Source organism: Orcinus orca, chromosome 12 (assembly GCF_937001465.1).
Source record: "Orcinus orca chromosome 12, mOrcOrc1.1, whole genome shotgun sequence".
Classification (NCBI taxonomy): domain Eukaryota; kingdom Metazoa; phylum Chordata; class Mammalia; order Artiodactyla; family Delphinidae; genus Orcinus; species Orcinus orca.
In genome coordinates, this window is record NC_064570.1 from 49,363,324 (window position 1) to 49,384,308 (window position 20,985).

The window sequence follows — 20,985 nt, forward strand, 5'->3', positions numbered from 1 at the left end:
GCCTCCACAGGGCAAACACTTCTCAAACTAATGCCTCCATAGCCACTGCAGATATAGGATCCCAAACAAACAGAAATGCAGACTTGAACCACCATGGCCCTCTGCCATCCTCTCTTAGCCAGCATGCTATTTTAACCAGTCAAGGAGGAAGCCTTGGATGAGTCTGTGTTACACCAAAGAGGTAAGAATAGCCAGGACTCCCCTTGAGCATCTCCAGAAGCCAGAGAAATCATGTTGCTCCCTTCCCTCAGTGGCTCTGCTGAGGCTTCAGGAGACTGGGCTGAAAGATCAGCTCAAGGCGATGGCATATAGGGGGTGAGGGGAAGGCAGGGAGAGGAGTAAGGGCCCTGCCAGAGCATCTGCAATGGGCACATGGACCATGTCTGAGTGGGGCAGACAGGCAGCAGTGACTGACAGGTGACAGAGAGGTGCAGGGAGACTCCCAGTTCCCAGCAGTCCCTCTCTCCAGATGAACTTTGCTTCTGCAGATGGTACTTGGCCTCCCAGAAGCAGCATTGGAGCCACCTGAGCAGCATCTGTTGTGGGACTACAGCCTACGTGCTTCTGTTGGCAAGTCTTATGAGCTCAGAGAGCAATTTGTTTCTCAAAAGCTGTTCTACAACTCACCCCTGCCTTCCTAGGTCACTAAAAGTCTGCTTGATGTCAAAGTGCAGCACAAAGGGGCTTCATCTGCCAACTTCCCCTAGAAGGCAGGCGCCTGGGTTGCATAAGAACCACAGTCATGACCGTTGGCCCAGTGCCCTCCAGTGGGCTGATTTCTTCACCAACTCTTAACCCTGAACCATATTGTGTGGCACTGGCTGGAAGAGCACAAGATTGCCCCATGGATTCTTCTGGAGATCCAGCCTGGAGTGAAGCATGGTAGGTGCCAGGCCTTGTTATGGCAAAAGTCTGACCCTGCTGGGAGCAAACTGTGCTTCTGTGGTTTGCTTCCTCTCGGAGCCCCTCACAACAATCTATCTAACATCAGGCACACACAAGGTGTTTTGATGATATTTCTAAAACCTACCTCTGCTGACAAAATGCTTCAGTGACTTCCCACTGACTCTGGGATGAAATCCAAACTCCTAAGGATTACACACAAGGCCATTCAGGATCTGGCCCTGCCTACCTTTACAATCTCCTCCTCTGAACTCTGCTATAACTCCCTTCCTAGATTGCTGCCTTCCCTCCCCAGCCCTTCTTCCTCTGGCCAACTCCGACTTGTGCTTTAAAACTTGGCCCAGGTTAATCTCATCGACTTCCGGGAAGATGGCGGAAGGGTAAGACGCAGAGATCACCTTCCTCCCCACAGATACACCAGAAATACATCTACACGTGGAACAACTCCTACAGAACACCTACTGAACGCTGGCAGAAGACCTCAGACCTCCCAAAAGGAAAGAAACCCCCCACGTAACCTGGTTAGGGCAAAAGAAAAAAATAAACAGAGACAAAAGGATAGGGACGGGTCCTGCACCAGCGGGAGGGAGCTGTGAAAGAGGAAAAGTGTCCACACACTAGGATGCCCCTTCGCGGGCGGAGACTGCGGGTGGCGGAGTGGGGGAGCTTCGGAGCTGCGGAGGAGAGCACAGCAACAGGGGTGCGGAGAACAAAGCGGAGAGATTCCAGCACAGAGGATCAGGGCCGACCGGCACTCACCAGCCGAGAGGCTTGTCTGCTCACCCGCTGGGGCGGGCGGGGCTGGGAGCTGAGGCTCCAGCTTTAGTCGGAGCACCGGGAGAGGACTGGAGCCTGCAGGGCCAGGGCGTTAGTGCACCGCGGCTAGCTGGGAGGGAGTCCGGGGAAAAGTCTGGACCTGCCGAAGAGGCAAGAGACTTTTTCTTCCCTCTTTGTTTCCTGGTGCACGAGGAGAGGGGATTAAGAACGCTGCTTAAGAGAGCTCCAGAGACGGGCGCGAGCCGCGGCTAAAAGTGCGGACCCCAGAGACAGACATGAGACGCTAAGGCCGCTGCTGCCGCCACCAAGAAGCCTGTGTGCGAACACGGGTCACTATCTACACCCCCCCTTCCGGGGAGCCTGTGCAGCCCGCCACTGCCACGGTCCCGGGATCCAGGGACAACTCCTCCGGGAGAACGCACGGCGCGCCTCAGGCTGGCAATGTCACGCTGGCCTCTGCCGCCGCAGGCCCGCCCCGCACTCCGTGACCCTCCCTACCCCCGGCCTGAGTGAGCCAGAGCCTCCGAATCAGCGGCTCCTTTAACCCCGTCCTGTCTGAGCAAAGAACAGACGCCCTCCTGCGACCTACACGCACAGGCGGGGCCAAATCCAAAGCTGAGCCCCTGGGAGCTGTGAGAACAAAGAAGAGAAAGGGAAATCTCTCCCAGCAGCCTCAGAAGCAGCGGATTAAAGCTCCACAATCAACTTGATGTACCCTGCATCTGTGGAATACATGAATAGACAACGAATCATCCCAAATTAAGGAGCCGTGTGGATGAAAGGCTCTTGGTGCTGCAGCCAGGAGTTAGTGCTGTGCCTCTGAGGTGGGAGAGCCAACTTCAGGACACTGGTCCACAACAGGCCTTCCAGCTGCACATAATATCAAACGGCGAAAACCTCCCAGAGATCTCCATCTCAACGCCAGCACCCAGCTTCACTCAACGACCAGCAAGCTACAGTGCTGGACATCCTATGCCAAACAACTAGCAAGACAGGAACACAACCCCACCCATTAGCAGAGAGGCTGCCCAAAATCATAATAAGTCTACAGACACCCCAAAACACATCACCAGACGTGGACCTGCCCACCAGAAAGACAAGATCCAGTCTCATCCACCAGAACACAGGCACTAGTACCCTCCACCAGGAAGCCTGCACAACCCACTGAACCAACCTTAGCCACTGGGGACAGACACTAAAAACAACAGGAACTATGAACCTTCAGCCTGCAAAAAGGAGACCCCAAACACAGTAAGATAAGCAAAATGAAAAGACAGAAAAACACACAGCAGATGAAGGAGCAAGATAAAAACCCACCAGACCTAACAAATGAAGAGGAAATAGGCAGTCTACCTGAAAAAGAATTCAGAATAATGATAGTAAAGATGATCCAAAATCTTGGAAATAGAATAGAGAAAATGCAAGAAACATTTAACAAGGACCTAGAAGAACTAAAGATGAAACAAACAATGATGAACAACACAATAAATGAAATGAAAAATACTCTAGATGGGATCAATAGCAGAATAACTAAGGCAGAAGAACGGATAAGTGACCTGGAAGATAAAATAGTGGAAATAACTACTGCAGAGCAGAATAAAGAAAAAAGAATGAAAAGAACTGAGGATAGTCTCAGAGACCTCTGGGACAACATTAAATGCACCAACATTCGAATTATAGGGGTTCCAGAAGAAGACGAGAAAAAGAAAGGGACTGAGAAAATATTTGAAGAGATTATAGTTGAAAACTTCCCTAATATGGGAAAGGAAATAGTTAATCAAGTCCAGGAAGCACAGAGAGTCCCATACAGGATAAATCCAAGGATAAATAGACCAAGACACATATTAATCAAACTGTCAAAAATTAAATACAAAGAAAGCATATTAAAAGCAGCAAGGGAAAAACAACAAATAACACACAAGGGAATCCCCATAAGGTTAACAGCTGATCTTTCAGCAGAAACTCTGCAAGCCAGAAGGGAGTGGCAGGACATATTGAAAGTGATGAAGGAGAAAAACCTGCAACCAAGATTACTCTACCCAGCAAGGATCTCATTCAGATTTGATGGAGAAATTAAAATCTTTACAGACAAGCAAAAGCTGAGAGAGTTCAGCACCACCAAACCAGCTCTACAACAACTGCTAAAGGAACTTCTCTAGGCAAGAAACACAAAAGAAGGAAAAGACCTACAATAACGAACCCAAAACAATTAAGAAAATGGGAATGGGAACATACATATCGATAATTACCTTAAATGTAAATGGACTAAATGCTCCCACCAAAAGACACAGATTGGCTGAATGGATACAAAAACAAGACGCATATATTTGCTGTCTACAAGAGACCCACTTCAGACCTAGAGACACATACAGACTGAAAGTAAGGGGATGGAAAAAGGTATTTCATGCAAATGGAAACCAAAAGAAAGCTGGAGTAGCAATTCTCATATCAGACAAAATAGACTTTAAAATAAAGACTATTAGAAGAGACAAAGAAGGACACTACATAATAATCAAGGGATCAATCCAAGAAGAAGATATAACAATTGTAAATATTTATGCACCCAACATAGGAGCACCTCAATACATAAGGCAAATACTAATAGCCATAAAAGGGGAAATCGACAGTAACACATTCATAGTAGGTGACTTTAACACCCCACTTTCACCAATGGACAGATCATCCAAAATGAAAATAAATAAGGAAACACAAGCTTTAAATGATACATTAAACAAGATGGACTTAATTGATATTTATAGGACATTCCATCCAAAAACAACAGAATACACATTTTTCTCAAGTGCTCATGGAACATTCTCCAGGATAGATCATATCTTGGGTCACAAATCAAGCCTTGGTAAATTTAAGAAAATTGAAATTGTATCAAGTATCTTTTCCGACCACAACGCTATAAGACTAGATATCAATTACAGGAAAAGATCTGTAAAAAATACAAACACATGGAGGCTAAACAATACACTACTTAATAACAAAGTGATCACTGAAGAAATCAAAGAGGAAATCAAAAAATACCTAGAAACAAATGACAATGGAGACACGACGACACAAAACCTATGGGATGCAGCAAAAGCAGTTCTAAGAGGGAAGTTTATAGCAATACAATCCTACCTTAAGAAACAGGAAACATCTCGAATAAACAACCTAACCTTGCACCTAAAGCAATTAGAGGAAGAAGAACAAAAAAACCCCAAAGTTACCAGAAGGAAAGAAATCATAAAAATCAGATCAGAAATAAATGAAAAAGAAATGAAGGAAACGATAGCAACGATCAATAAAACTAAAAGGTGGTTCTTTGAAAAGATAAACAAAATTGATAAACCATTAGCCTGACTCATCAAGAAAAAAAGGGAGAAGACTGAAATCAATAGAATTAGAAATGAAAAAGGAGAAGTAACAACTGACACTGCAGAAATACAAAAGATCATAAGAGGTTACTACAAGCAACTCTATGCCAATAAAATGGACAACCTGGAAGAAATGGACAAATTCTTAAAAAGGCACAACCTGCCAAGACTGAATCAGGAAGAAATAGAAAATATGAACAGACCAATCACAAGCACTGAAATTGAAACTGTGATTAAAAATCTTCCAATAAGCAAAAGCCCAGGACCAGATGGCTTCACAGGCGAATTCTATCAAACATTTAGAGAAGAGCTATCACCTATCCTTCTCAAACTCTTCCAAAATATCGCAGAGGGAGGAACACTCCCCAACTCATTCTACGAGGCCACCATCACCCTGATACCAAAACCAGACAAGGATGTCACAAAGAAAGAAAACTACAGGCCAATATCACTGATGAACATAGATGCAAAAATCCTCAACAAAATACTAGCAAACAGAATCCAACAGCACATTAAACGGATCATACACCATGATCAAGTGGGGTTTATTCCAGGAATGCAAGGATTCTTCAATATACGCAAATCAATCAACGTGATACACCATATTAACAAATTGAAGGAGAAAAACCATATGATCATCTCAATAGATGCAGAGAAAGCTTTTGACAAAATTCAACACCCATTTATGATAAAAACCCTCCAGAAAGTAGGCATAGAGGGAACTTTCCTCAACATAATAAAGGCCATATATGACAAACCCACAGCCAACATCGTCCTCAATGGTGAAAAACTGAAAGCATTTCCACTAAGATCAGGAACAAGACAAGGTTGCCCACTCTCACCACTCTCATTCAACATAGTTTTGGAGAAGAATTTGGAGAAGGAAGCAAAAATCACAAGAAGCCAACGTGGGTTCAAGAACAGTCAGATCAGATTAAACTTTTCCCTCAGGAAATATAGCAGATGCAGTGTATCTGGATTTCAGCAGGACATCTGAGAAGGTTCCTTATGATGTCCTTTTGGACAAACGGAGAACATGGGCTGGGTGAAAGGACAACCGGATGAGTTTCTGGTCACTGAAAGACTGTGCCCAAAGTACCTGTTAAGCCTGGAGGGGACCCAGAGTGGGTAGCACAGCACTTGGGGCCTGTCCTTTCATACACTGTTATTAAAGGCTTGAAGGAAGATACCGAGGGTAGGCTGACATGAACCTGGAAGGGAGAGAGTATGGTGGATGATAAAAATCCAGAGTTTTAAAGATTTCAAGAGGTTCAAAGAGTGGACCAAGTTGAACAAGAACAAAGCTAATAATAAGGCAGTAGCAGGATGCCTGAAGGCCATGTGTGGGCTTCAGGTGGCTGTTAGCCTAATGAGTCAGCTGTGACAAAACCTAACACATTCATGGGCGTTAATCAAAGCAGAGCACCCAGGACAAGGGTACTCTTGGCTGGCCAGACAACCTTGAATTTAGAGGATCCTGACCAGGAGGGTGGGGCACTCATAGAGGTTGAAGGAAAGGAAGCTGGTTTAGGCTGAAGAAGGGAAGGCAGGGCTCAGGCTTTCCTTGCACACCAGTGCAGTCTGCTCTGCACAGGGGCACCCAGGTGAGGGGAGCACCATTTCCCTGTCCATGTGCCCTGGTATAGGCTGTACGGCCTGAAGGAATGGGTAAATATTTGTTATCCACCACCCAGAGGGGCACCTGTTTGGGTCTGTCCTCCTGGAGCTGGCCCAACTTGTAATTTTACAGAAGACTCATGCATGCTAGCAATGGCCCAACTGAGCTTCTCTGACTGACCTGCCCTCATTTATCTCAAGGCTTGTTGTGAGGGGTCAGAACCGTGATCTGTGGTGTCCCAGAGACAGAACTAGGATCCATGGTGGAGACAGTGGGGAGGCCAAATCCAGCTCAGTAAGAGGTGCCTGAAACAAGAGTTGCCAGGGATGGGGGTGGGGAGGTATGGGTGGGGATTGAAAGAGAGTGAGCTCCCAGTCACTGCAGATGATCCAGAAGAGACTAGAAGCCCACCAGGCACAGACTTTGGAGGGACCTAACATTCTGGGGTCCTGTTATTCCAAGACAACCGCAGGCTGATACCAGCCTCTTCAGTGTGCCCTCAGTTTCAGCTGTGCCTGATCTAGGTTTGCCCTGTTTACTAATACTCACATTTCTTTCCCAGAAGATCCTGTCTTCAATGTTGGGGTGAAGTACATAGATAAGGGATGAGCAGATCTTGAGCCACAAACTTTTTGTTTGCTTTTTTTATCACAGTAAAACATACATTAAATTTGCCATTTTAGCCATTTTAAAGTATACAGTTCAGCGGCATTAAGTACATTCACAACGTTGTGCAATCAATCTCTAGAACTCTTTTCATGTTGCCAAACTGAAACTCTGTACCCATTAAACACTAACTTCCCATTCCCCCACCCGCCAGCCCCTGACAAACACCATTCTACTTTCTGTCTCTATGAATTTGATTACATTATGTACCTCATCTAAGTGGAATCATGCAGCATTTATGTTTCTGTGACTGGTTTATTTCATGTAACAGAATATCTTCCATAATGAAGCATGTGTCAGAATTTCCTTCCTTTTAAGGAAAGCCACAAAAGTTTTTGATTCAAACATTTTTCTGAGCATACCCCACCTTAATCACCTCTGTACTTCTGCTTGAGAATCACTGAACTGCAGGGATCCAAGAGGAATTACTTCACCCCCTCATCAGAATACACAGCACCACACTGGGTATAATTGAAAGCTTAAAACAAATACATATAAATTCTGAGGAACAGTGTATCTCTAAGCAAGCTTGTGAATTCTCTACCTTATAAATAAAAACTGAAGTGCTTATTATAAAATTATGGGGACTATTTGGAGAGCTTAGAAAAATGTAAATGTGGAGAAAATGTTGTCCAAAAAATTGAGCACATTTTTCTAAGGCAGGCTTTTAAAAATGATTGAATTTCAAAGGAAACTGGATTCACAGCTACCTACTGCACTTAAGGCTTAATTCCTTAAAGATCCTAAAAACTCTGTGATGGCCAAATATCCACAAACACTCTCTCATACCGCCTTTTCAGCAGATCCCTTTGATTTAGAAAGGTACCTCCTGTCAATAGTAAACAGTTAAAAACTCCAAGGACTATGTGTATGCCTGTTGTATGTATTAAATATATATTATTGTTAAATACATATTATATGGAGTAGTTATGAATTCAAATACATATACACACAAATTGTTGATACTGGTTTTCTTTGGGAGAGGAAACTGGGGATGATGGAGTGGAATAGGGGTGAAAATGTTACCTCTCTGAGGTGCTACGTTTTCTTCGTATTGCACATTTAAAGAAGTTTTCTAGGTAGTGATTTCATAGGTTATTTTGGTTTTTCTCTTAAAATTTTTATACTAAAAAAATCAATAACAGGAAATGTTGCTAAAAACAACTCATCCATAAACTCCAAGGTTACTCTAAAGAATTGGCCAAATCTGAAATTAGCCAACATGCATATTTTAATTACTCTCCCAACTTAATTAGAAATCAGTCTTTTTCCAAAATTAAAATGGTAACATGTGATTTCTACTTTGAGTTCAGCCTCAGTTTTCACATCTTCAACTCTAAGGGAGTAAGGGAAGCATTAGGAGATGTGTTGAAGGGAAAGTCTTTCTTGTTTGGGTTTATGTTAAAAAAAAAAAAAAAGCAAACCACACTCTAGAATGACTAATTTTCAGTACATACTTCTAGTCCACCATCCTGGTAATTCTCCAGTAATCTCTGTACAAAATTTTCAACTATTTGTAGTCTGATAACTGAAAAGTTTTCTCTCATGACTTGGTGTTTCCAAAGGTCTAGGGGAGAAACATACCAACACCAGTACCAGAAAATATTGAACAACCATTAATAGCTACGAGATGGCAACTGTCTGAGACATAACACTGGACACAAGCTGTCACTTCCAAATACACAAAAACTAATGGGTGAGGCAGGGGAGGGGAGGTGGTGGTTGAGGACACAGGATCCTCCAGAACATGGGAATAAGGAAGATCTCTAACAAGATTCCTAACAAAAAGATTTGGAAAAGTACCTCTGAAGTCCAGTGAACAATATTTTGTTACCATAACTAAAAATCCCAAATCAAATATAATTATTGATCCTATATGGCATCTGTTTTCATAAAGTCCCTATATGTATCTGAACAATTATTTTGACCTAACACAACGATCAGAAAAAAATGAAGAGCTATTATATTTATCTATTTAAGTACATTCCTGGTGTTACAAGGCAAAATTAATTTGAATGCAGAGTTAATAAAAAAAGAGGAGGAAATCCAAAAGAGAGAAGAAAGAGTCACACATTAGAAATGTTGAGAGCCGCAGAAGATGAACTTTAGCTCCTGCACTGAAGCAGCAACAGGGCTGACACACATGTGATGAGGCATATACACAGTTATTCAGAATAGCATTGCTGAGGACAGCAAAAACTTAGAAACAATACACAAACTGTAGTATATTCTTCCAATGGGATAGTATGCAGCTGTAAAAAAAGAGAAGAATTTCTCCATGTACTGATGTGAAAAGAACCATAGATTAAGCGGAAAATGCAAGGTGTAGAAAAGTGGGTATAAAATGCTATCTTTTAAAAGAAAGATACAGAAAATAACAATAAAGGGAGAGGCTATCCCCTCAAGTCTATTCAAGGTCATTGGTCCAAATATTTGCCTTTCTCTGATATCATCACTTCTCCCCTCTTTCCTGAATCATTCACAAGAGCACACATTTCTCCCACCTCATAAAAATTCTCCACTTGACCCCATTTCCCCTGTCAGCTTTTGCCTCATTTCTTTGCTCCCTTTCTAGCAAATCTCTCAGAAAGAGATGTCTGTACTTAATGTCTGTGACTTCTCTCAAAATCCTTCTTAGACCCACTCACACAGCTTTTACCTTTCACTCCACTGAAACTGATTTGTCATAAACACCAGTGACCCCAACATGGCTAAAGCCAGTGGTTTTACTTGACTGCCAATAACATTTCACACAATTTTTCACTTCCTCCTTCTTGAGAAACTTCCATCACAGACGTTGGGACACCACCCTGTCCTAGTTTTCCTCTACCTCACTGTTCCCTGTAGGTTCCTTTTGCTGGTTCTCCTCCTGCCTCCCCCCTCTACCACCAGCTCTTAACATTAGAGTGTCCTAGGACTCAGCCCTTGGTTCACCGTTTTTGTTTTTCCTATCTGCACTCACCCCCTTGGCTATCTCATTTAGTATCATGGCTAAATACCATCTGTATGCTGACAACCCTCAAATTTAGATCTAATATCCACTTGGCATCTCTTCTTGGATGTCTAAAAGGCATTTCAAACTTCACTTGTGCATAATTAAATTTCTGATCTTCCCTCCCTAACCTGCCATCTCAACTGATGGCAATTCAGTTTTCCCAGTTGCTCAGGTCAAAAGCCTTGGAGTCATCATGGACTCTTCTCTTTTTCCCAAACCCTATACCCAGTTCATCAGTGACTACTTTAAAAATATGCCCAGAATCTTACCACTTAATACTTCCACTGCTCCCAACCTTGTTTGATTCACCATCTCCTCTTGCCTGGATTACTGCAATAGCCTCAAAACCAGCCTCTCCCTTCTTCCACCCTTTGTTCCCAACATAGCAGCCAGAGAGATTCTATTCAAGTGTAAGTCAGATCATGCCACTCAAAATCTGGGACAGGCTCCCCATCACATTCAGAGTAAACTGAAGTCCTTGCAAGCTCCTGCACAGTCTGTTGTCCTTTCATGCTTCCTCTCTGACTTCATCTCCTACTACTCTTCCTCACTCTCTCCACTCCAGCCACACTTGGGTCTTTGCTGTTCCATGAATATGACAGGCATGCTCTGCTTCGGGCCTTTGTATGGGCTGTCTTTCTGTCTGGAATGCTCTTCCCCCAGATACCCACACAGCTAACTCCCTCACCTTCCTCAACTCTGCTCAAAACGTCACTTTCTCAGTGAAGTCTATCCTGACTACCCTATTTAAAATTACAATGTGCCCGTTTGAACCTTCACACCACCATCCTCCTCACTCCATTATTTTCTTATTTCTTATGTTCATTGATTATTGTCTGTCTACCCCCTTCTAGATGATAAATTCCATGAGAGTAAGGATTTTTGCTCCATGACAGTTAGGATGTACAGTAGTCTTCCCTTATTCGTGGTTTTGCTTTCTGCAGTTTTAGTTACCTGTGGTCAACTGCAGTCTGCAAATATTAAATGGAAACTTGCAGAAATAAACAATTCGTAAGTTTTAAATTGAGCACCATTTTGAGTAGCACGATGAAATCTTGGGCCATCCTGCTCCATCCCACCTTACCCGAGATCCCCAACCACTAACATAGTCTCCTGACATCCAACCATGGACGTCATAATGGCCCGATGATCCAGGGTCACCTGAAGCAGACGATCGTCTTTCTGAGCTGTCAGAAAGATCAACAGAAGCCCAGTGCTAAATCACAATGCCAACGTCATTTGCCTCACTTCCTCTCATCACGTAGGCATTTTATCATCTCATACCAACCCAAGAAGAAGGGTGAGTACAGTACAATATTTCGAGAGAGATCACATTCACATAACTTTTTTATAATATATTGTTATAAGTGTTCGATTTTAGTATTAGTTATTGTTCATCTCTCACTGTGCCTAACTTATAAATTAAACTTTATCGTAGGTATGCGTGTATAGGAAAAAAACACAGTATACTATATAAATCATATATATATATATATATATATATATATATATATATATATGTATGTATATATAGGGTTTGGTACTACCCCTGGTTTTAGGCATCCACTAGGGGTGTTGCAACATACTCCCCACAGAAAAGGGAGAACTACTGTATGCCCAAAACAGTGCTTAAAATATATAGCCTAGAAAATAGCAGGTGCTTAGGAAATAGGCATTGAATAAAAGAATGAAATAGTATATATATAAAAAGCACTGAGAAGGATATATTAAAAACTGAAATAGATGATTACATAGGGGTGGCAGAAGGGGGTCAATGGTGGCAACAAGCCTGCTAAATATATATGTTTTATGTCATTTTGAGTTTTGAACCAGGTAAATGCATTATCTGTTAAAAAATAAAATCAAATTTAAAAATAATATGACAGTGCTGGAAAAATGAAGTATGTCAACACTCTTTAACTTCCATATGGGAGAGCAAAAGTACTTGTGTACGTAATCATTTTGTGTGAGGCCTACTTCCTCGCCCATGGCCCCAGGAGAGTCTTTTTTTTTTTTTTAATTGAGGTATAATTGACCTACTACATTGTGTTAGTTGCAGGTGCACAACATAGTGATTCAATATTTCTATACATTACAAAATGATCACCACCATAAATCTAGTTACCATCTGTCACCAAAGTTATTACAATATTATTAACTATATTCCCTCTGCTGTACATTTTGTCCCCATGACTCACTTACTTTGTAATTGGAAGCTTGCACCTCTTAACCTCACTCACCGATTTCTCTCCTCTTCCCACTCCGGGGGAGTCCTGAAACTGACAGAGCCATAGGGCTTCAGAGGTGGAAGCCAAGCCCCGCCCCACTCCCTTTTCTGTTGGGGGTGGGGTTGGCCACCAGCAAGTGTACCCACAGGGCCTCTCCCTGCCCCCACCTGTTTTTAATTTTAGATGAGATTTCCTACTCATACTTTCATTTTCAGACAGGAGACTCAGTGCACACAAGAGCAAGCGTCCAGCAAAATCCTCCCCGAAATGTGGATATGACAGAGCAGGAGCCTCTGGTATTTGCACTTATTATTTATCAGGGGTCCTGTTTTTCAAAATGGAATTCAACATTTCTTCTACAATTGGCTACTTTCCATCATAAACAAATAAATCTGATTTTGCTTTTTCTTTAGGATAATAAAGGTGAATAGACATATCACCACTGTCCTAACATAGTTGAAGTAGAAAATCCAAGAGTTAATGTTGTGCCTAGAAGTTCATACTTCTAAGATGTTTAAGACTTCCATAAGTCTAAACTTTGACAAGACAGAGCTCATGTATGTTTCAGAAATGCTCAGATAAGAAACTGGATACTTTTTCCAGGGTACTCTCCTGGCAGGTCTCTGGCTCACAGATAATCCTTGCGAGGGGCCACACACTTCTAGTTTGGGGATCTTCACCTGGCAAATGCCCACAGAGCTGGTTTGGGGTTTAGCTATGGGTTCAGCTAAGGGGGTAATATTTTACTGAAGTGTTGGGAATTCTTCCCTCATGCTTCCTCCTCCTGAGTTCAAGTTCAGACATGCACCTGCATCTGTAGGCAGGAGTCAGGCGAAGTCAGGATGAGAAGAATTCATCCAAGAGAAACAGTTCCTGGCCAGGTGGTGTTGGTGGTCTCCAAATGTGTCCCATTTTAGGTGTGTGTGTGTGTGCATGGCTTCTTTAAGACAAAGCATGGAGGTGGGAGGGAGATAGCACACTGGGGGTACAATTGTGGTTTTTTTCTTCCCTCTCACTCTGTTCCTAGGTCATTTGACTGAAGGAAACTTTGACTTCCTGGTGGCCAAACGACTTCCCCTCTCCTCCTCTCTGAACACCCCCCACCCACACAGCCCCCTCCTTCTGAAGGGCACCCTGGTTTGGCAGCACTTCACTTCTCTAACACAACCACCAACGCTCTGCACCTGAGGGGCCCCTGCATCCTAAGCCAAGGAAGAGTTGAAATTTGAAGGCACACAACTGCCAATCACGTTGTTCTCTTGATCAGCTGGGTGGCTGGGGGCAATTGGTAGGTGGAACACCTTATTGCTTCAAGCATATGTATGAATTTTGTACTCCTGTATTTCTCAAACTGCTTCCCAGAACACTAGTTCTTTGAGGTGATGAAAGATATTCCCAAGGGAATAAAAGGGTTCTGTGGTCAAATAAATTCAAAGAACATTTCATACTCTCTCTCTGGAGATTCAACACACAGTAGGATAGTAAGGCTCTGAGAAAGTCTGGAGTAAAGGAACCTTTCTAACATTATTTACTCCCAGTTTCCGAAACTTATTTTTAAAAAGCAAATAAAACCCTTCTTCCCTAACCCCTGCAAAACACAGTAGAAATCCTCCTGTCCAATGCAATCAAGACTAAGAGTTGGTTCGTCAATCATAAGAAGTCTGTTAAACCAGAGAATGCTTAAAAAATGACATGCACTATCTCAAACATTTTATTTAAATTAAAAATACACAAATAGGGCTTCCCTGGTGGCACAGTGCTTGAGAGTCCGCCAGCCGATGCAGGGGACACGGGTTCGTGCCCCGGTCCGGGAAGATCCCACATGCCGCGGAGCGGCTGGGCCCGTGAGCCATGGCCGCTGATCCTGCGTGTCCGGAGCCTGTGCTCCGCAACGGGAGAGGCCACAGCAGTGAGAGGCCCGCGTACCGCAAAAAAGACCCAAACAAACACAAATATACAAACATTTGCCAATCTTCTAACATAGAGCCTAGGCTTTTTCTTTGTATATACCCACTCACTGGAGTTCTGTACCATCTTTCCTCTATAAATCATAATACATAGTGTGTGGTCTACAATTTCTAGTGTGTGTGTGTTTTTGGCGTGTTTCTTTTTATGGAGAGAAATCTTAAAGACCATGAAACAATCCAAAAGCATCATCTTTTGTTTTTTTAAAAGAAGTTTTAGGTTCAAAGAATAATTGAACAGACAATTCAGAGAGTTCCCATAAATCCCCTGCACCCTCACCCAAAACATACAGCCTCCCCGGCTATCAACATCCCGCACCAGTGTGGTACATCTGCTACAACTGATGAACATACATTGACACATCACTATCATCCAAAGTCCACAGTGTACATTACAGTTCACTCTTGTGAAACTATGGGTTGGACAAATGTATAGTGGCATGTATCCACTACTGTAGTATCATACAGAATAGTTTCATTGCCCTAAAAATCCCCTGTGCTCTGTTATTCATTGTTCTCTCCTCTCTCAACTGCTGGCAACCACTGATCTTTTTACTGTCTCCATGGTTTTGTCTTTTTTTGAATGTCACATAGTTGGAATCATACAATATGCAGCCTTTTCAGGTTGGCTTCTTTCACTTAGTAATATACATTTAAGTTTCCTTCATGTCTTTTCATGATTTGATAGCTCATTTCTTTTTAGCGTTCAGTAATATTCCGTTGACTGGATGTACCACAGTTTATCTATTTCAACTTAGTTTTTAGAGAACAGATCTTTCTTTTTGTACTCCTATTTCATTGGTTTACATAATAATTAAATTACTCAAACACAATGACAAGTAAAACTGGCACAAACAGGTTTGGAGCAAACAACGATCAATGATGCTAGGTAAACATATGCAACCCAAAGGCTGTGATTAGTGAGTACTTTGCTGGCTTGTGCTACCAAAAGAATGGAAAGCTTCAGGTAATCCATGAGTCTGTTAGTGAAGGGGGGTTGGGAGAACTACTGCATTAACATGCTGAGGAGTTAGTATTCCAGGGCACACTTCTGGGGAAATGCTGACTTGGCCCATGTTCTCCCAAATGTTTTGATTGTGCTTCCTTCAAGAAAAGCATTTTTGTTCACTCACCTTTAACATATGTCTGTTTATGTATTCATAACTACCTCCAGTACTATCGATGGCTAATATTGCAAAGCATGATGTACATAGGGTGAGATTCATCAACAATAAGAATGAATCTCAATCCACATTCCCAATAGTTTCTTTGACTTAAAAAAAAGTTTTGTCTGACTTCTTAGATGTGATTAGGTTATCTTTTTTAACCTCATAATGTGGCTAAAGATAAGCATGTACTAGGATTAGTACTGTCAACTCTACTCTTTCTTATTATTCTCTTGTGCATTCCCTCCCCGTGGTCACTTCAGGATGCCTTAGTGTAGCACGTAACATGGGCTTCTTACATACAGACGTAATCTATTTAGAAGTTCTAGTATTTTCTTCCCACACCCCTGGGATATATGCCTCCACTTTGGAGGCTGCTGGCCTTATAAACTTCTCAGAGAAATTTAGAAGATCAATTAAAAATTACTTCAATGCCAAAATGTCAAAGATGGGGAATGGCAGAGCCTTTCTGAATCAGTGGTACCCATCTTTCTGAATCAGTGATACCCTGAGGCTGAGTGAGGATATCTGGGGCTGCTTTTGATCACTCTCAGGGGAGGACAAGCTACCAAGAACTAGCACCAGACCAGGTGTGGCTGCCACATTTTCAGATGCTCACTGACAAACTGGAAGCTCATTCAGAAGCTGTATAAAAAGATTAAGCTCCAAGACAAGGTGGGGAGGGGGGAAGGAAATAGGGGAGAAATATTCAAGCCTGTGATGTCCCCTGTTCTCAAGACTCTCCATTCCCAACTCCCTCTGGAGAAACCCCTAGCCCCCAGCTAACCTTGACCACAAATGGTGATCTCTGCATGAAGAAGCAGCCCCTGTTGGAAGCCCAATCCACTATGGCTGCTTCTTGCTGCTGAGACGAACAGTAGGTGAGTGCGAGTTCCAAGGTTTTATCACCCTCTTCCACATACCCAGCCCACAGAGGTCTCAGGAAGACTAAGACGAAGAATATAAAAGCACCCCTAGCACACAGCAGGGACTCCATCACTTGTACTGGGGGAACTCAGCACAGGAGAAGACCTAGGCCTCTCCACCGAATCATGCTGAACCATGATTCAAAAACAAAACCCAACAATAACAAAACACCCTCATTACTGGCATTTATTTAAAAAATCTTAAGAGTACAGAATCTGAACAAGACTTTAGAATTGGCCAGTATACTCTAGGTTTTGGTAAGGTTTGGTAATATCAACCTTACCACCATTAAAAATAACTCTACCCCTCCCCTTTGCCTGACTCCCACCAGCCCCTTACTGAAGGCCCTTTCCAAGCACAGCTGACAAGCACCCTGCACAAGGCAACACATAGCACAGCTGCCAAGCAAAGACACTTCCCCCCCGGGCCCCCACCCGGAAGTCTCAGAAGCATCACAGCCCTGAAACGTGCAGATGGTTGCACCTGCCCTGTGCTTGTGGATTTTCTCCAAGGACTCAGAAGGGAACCGCCTGGATGCAGCAAACACAGCACAAACAACAGTCGCTTTGTGTCTTGTTAAATGTTCTGTAATCAGAGCTCAACCACACTCCACTCTCTGGTGACAGTCAGAGATGCCCATTTGGTGGGGGCTTGCTCTCTCACTGCAAAGCCTTTTCCCAAAGTCCTGCTTACAGAATTCAGTTGCTCGAAGCACTGATAAAACCACAGTGTCTTAGATGCCCACAAAGGTTATTAATTAACATTACAATGTCTGTGAACCTTGTCTCAAAAGGAAACCATTATTTATTTTGTTAGTCAAACAATTCCCCTTAGCTCAAAGGTTGTGGATTTTCCTACAGAATTAGTAGGAGTTAGGAGTAGACACTGTAGTTCAGAAAGGACCAGCCACATAATCTATGGTGCCCCATGAAAAATAAAAACGCAGGCCTTGTTCAAAAAGCAGGAAAAAAGTGCCATTAAAGGTACTAAAATATAAAATGTTCTTCTTTCTTCTTCAGTCTCTCTCTTGACCTGTCACAGTGTTTTTGTTTTTAATGTTGGCTCCTTGGCATGGGGATGCGCGCAGGGGCACCAGGGGTCCCACCCTGTGACTGGTGCATGAATGCACCTGGTCTACTAGCTACTGGGCTGAGGCTTCATGCCGAGCCAGGGGCGAATAAGTTGAGCTGGGCGTCTCCTCTTCCTTCAGGCCCATTGCTCCTATCTACCGCGGATGGGCAACCCCAAGGGTATTGCAACCTCTGCCCTGGGATATTCTAGGTTCCCAGGGATGGGCAACAAGCTCACACCCAGTGAGTCACCCATCAAACATAGCCTGGTGCTGCCAGTCTGGGGTCCCTGAAATGCTGTCAGGTACACATGCCCCACACATGCCCTCGCCGTGCTCAGGCCCACACTGGGTGGGGAGTGGCAGCCATTGCTGGATGCAGATGGTGAGGGGGAAGTTAGTGGTGCCTGGGGTGCCAGAGGGCAGAGGAGCAGGCAGCTGAGAACTCCTCCTGGCAAGGTGGGGAGGCAGCAGGAGTGTGTGTGGTGCATCCTCCATTGACTCACTGGATGCCACTTACAAAATACAAATTCTAAGTGAAAATGAAGAGTACAAGATGGAACCTACAAAGCATTAAACCCCAAGTGCCCCTCTGAGAGTCCTGTGGGAGTGTACTAGTCAGTTGCCCATTAAGTCACCCTGACTTTAGACCTCAAATGAAACAATTTTGATTGTCTTCCCATCCCAAATATATGTATTTCTAAGATATATATTTATATACGCTTATATATAAGAAAAAGCTTTATGTGTTTCCCCCATTTCAACTTTATTTCAGCTATGAGTTAATCAGCAGAGACTGAAGTTTACAAATGTTTTCTACTTAAAAGCCCTTTAAGTCAAGAATATATATCAAAACGGTAAAAGTACTTCTCTCTGAGCACAGGGAACTATAGTCAATATCTTATAATAAACTACAACAGAAAAGAATCTGATAAAGAATATATAACTGAATCACCAGAAACTAATACAACCTTGTAAATCAACTATACTTCAATAAAAAAAATTTTTTTAAGTACTTATTTCTTGGGCCAAGGTGTTAAAAAGTAATTTTTATACTATTTTCTGGGCGTTGTAGTGTTTTTGTTTTTGTTTTTCCATGAATATGGACACATGGATTGCTTTCATAATTAGGAAAAAAAAAATGTTATTTTATAAAGTAATAAAATAAACATACTTTACCTATAGGGAGAGTATGCTGCTCCTTGGACTTTTCTGATACAACTAGTGTTATCTCTCTGTTAACTTAATACCTCCTGGATCATATGAATTTCAAGATTTTCCAGAAGTTTCTGAAGCTAGCGTAAGCAGTTTGAGAGCCACTCTCCACTATTGGCTAATGCTCTAGGCTCCTAAATTCTTGCATAAGGGCCTTGGGCTGGGTCCAGTCCTTTTGTTACTCTCTCCTGGGGAAGAAGAAACGGTTCCTTTTTTGGGTTCCCAAGTGGGGTAGATGCACCTTTTTGGAGACAGACATCTTTTTTTCCTGGCCCACATCTTGATTGATAAAATATATCCCTTTTTACCAGGTTCTGCTAAATTGCAAAGTGCTCAATGTCCGAAACGACCTCTTGTGTTTTGGAGTCTCTAAATGTGGCCAGGAATTTCATGAGCTGTTATTATAAGAAGCGCTTAGGTCTGAAACTCAATGTAGATACCAAGGAGAATTTCACGGGAAGATTTAAAACTCCATACATGATCAAGAAAAAACTGTGTTCCAATACCCCTGAGCTCTTACTCTACCCATTATGCTTGCAAAGCCCACGTTTCTCCCTGTCAGAGGACCCCAGGTGCTAGAGAGGAAGCAGAGTTCAGAAGGGTAAGCAACGGGCTTGGGACTGGGGTGTGTGTGTGGGCAGGGGGTGGGGGTGGGGGCGAGTGCTGAGTTCTCCTGGATGCTCAGTGGACATGCACCTCTGCACTTACACCCAACCAGCTGGAGTCTTTGTTCCCTGTTACAATAAGCACAGCCAGGCAGAGCCCGCATCCCAGGACCAAGAGGAACAAACACTTGGGAAAACAACCCCTCCACATAGACCATCAACACACACCAAATAGACCAGTACATAAAGTGTGTTGTCTTATTCTCGGAAGAACAATCACAGGAGCTATTTTAAATATTCCCCTTCCATGAGTGTGCGTGTTGCAGGGGAGATACCTGTGTGCGGGATTTTATGTTTAAGATGCTAGTGGTTATGTTTTCTATTGTCTTTTTTTTTTAATTTGAGGAAAATAAAAATATGAAAACCTAGACTTACAGAACTGAGATATTAAAGGGTAGTTATTTGCTTAATCAAAGCCCCACATACCTTTACATACTGAGTTTCCTCAGAGTCTGTTCAGCAATTTACAAACCCTCAATAAACACTTATCTTCTTAGCAAAAACACCACTTGGGTATATCTGTAGTTTTACATGCTAATGTCATAAAGCAAATTTTCAAGTCAAGTTCAAGATAACTCCTGCAATGGACTTGAGGACACGGGGTGCGGCGGGAGGGGGAAGCTGGGGTGAAGTGAGAGTGGCATAGACATATATACACTACCAAATGTAAAATAGATAGCTAGTGGGAAGCAGTCGCATAGCACAGGGAGATCAGCTCGGTGCTTTGCGACCACCTAGAGGGGTGGGATAGAGAGGGTGGGAGGGAGGCTCAAGAGGGAGGGGATATGGGGATATATGTATGCATATGGCTGATTCACTTTGTTGTACAACAGAAACTAACACAGTATTGTGAAGCAATTATACTCCAATAAAGATCTATTTAAAAAGAAAAGAAAAAGAAAAAAAATAGCTCCTGCATACCTGCTGAGTTTTTATTTCAATTTCTGAAGCTCCTTTAGGGGGAAGAGTAGACTTACTACTTATTATAAGTCCTTCAAATTCATCTTCTTTCCCGATCCGCCTAGCTATGGCTTTCATGCTAGGGTAGAGAATGTGAGTTCTATTAAAGAAGAGAGACAGAAATTAACAAACATTTTTTCTCTTTCAGATTCTCTGACAATTCTTTTCATTCATGTTCTGTTTCCTGTCATCATGCATAAACCTCCCAACTCATCACAGACACTTACATCGACATCTAAATCCACCACAGTTACCACTCCCTTAGTCAATATTAAATCGTGAGGCCTTTTCCCATTGGGCACATTTAATTTCAGTCTTCATTCTTCAAAATATTGACAAGTCTCCTCACTCCCTGTTTACCAGGAAAGCTGACTGTCATAACTCATAAGATAGACAATTTGGACTCGGCCACCAAAGTGAGCCCTAATACCCTCAGTAAGGTCCTGGGGTGGTGGTTGGGTGCTTAG

General features: G+C 42.8%; 1 protein-coding gene across 1 annotated transcript in view; it reads right to left on the bottom strand.

Annotated features, from left to right (window-relative positions):
- LOC101276400 (coiled-coil domain-containing protein 162-like) overlaps positions 1-16,171 on the bottom strand; it is a 37,856-nt gene extending 21,685 nt beyond the window's left edge. Inside the window, 1 exon segment of the mRNA XM_033418714.2 lies at positions 8,787-16,171. Coding sequence (XP_033274605.1) covers positions 8,787-8,876 — 90 coding nt within the window. The 5' untranslated portion in view covers positions 8,877-16,171.
- Between the last annotated feature and the right edge of the window lie 4,814 nt (positions 16,172-20,985).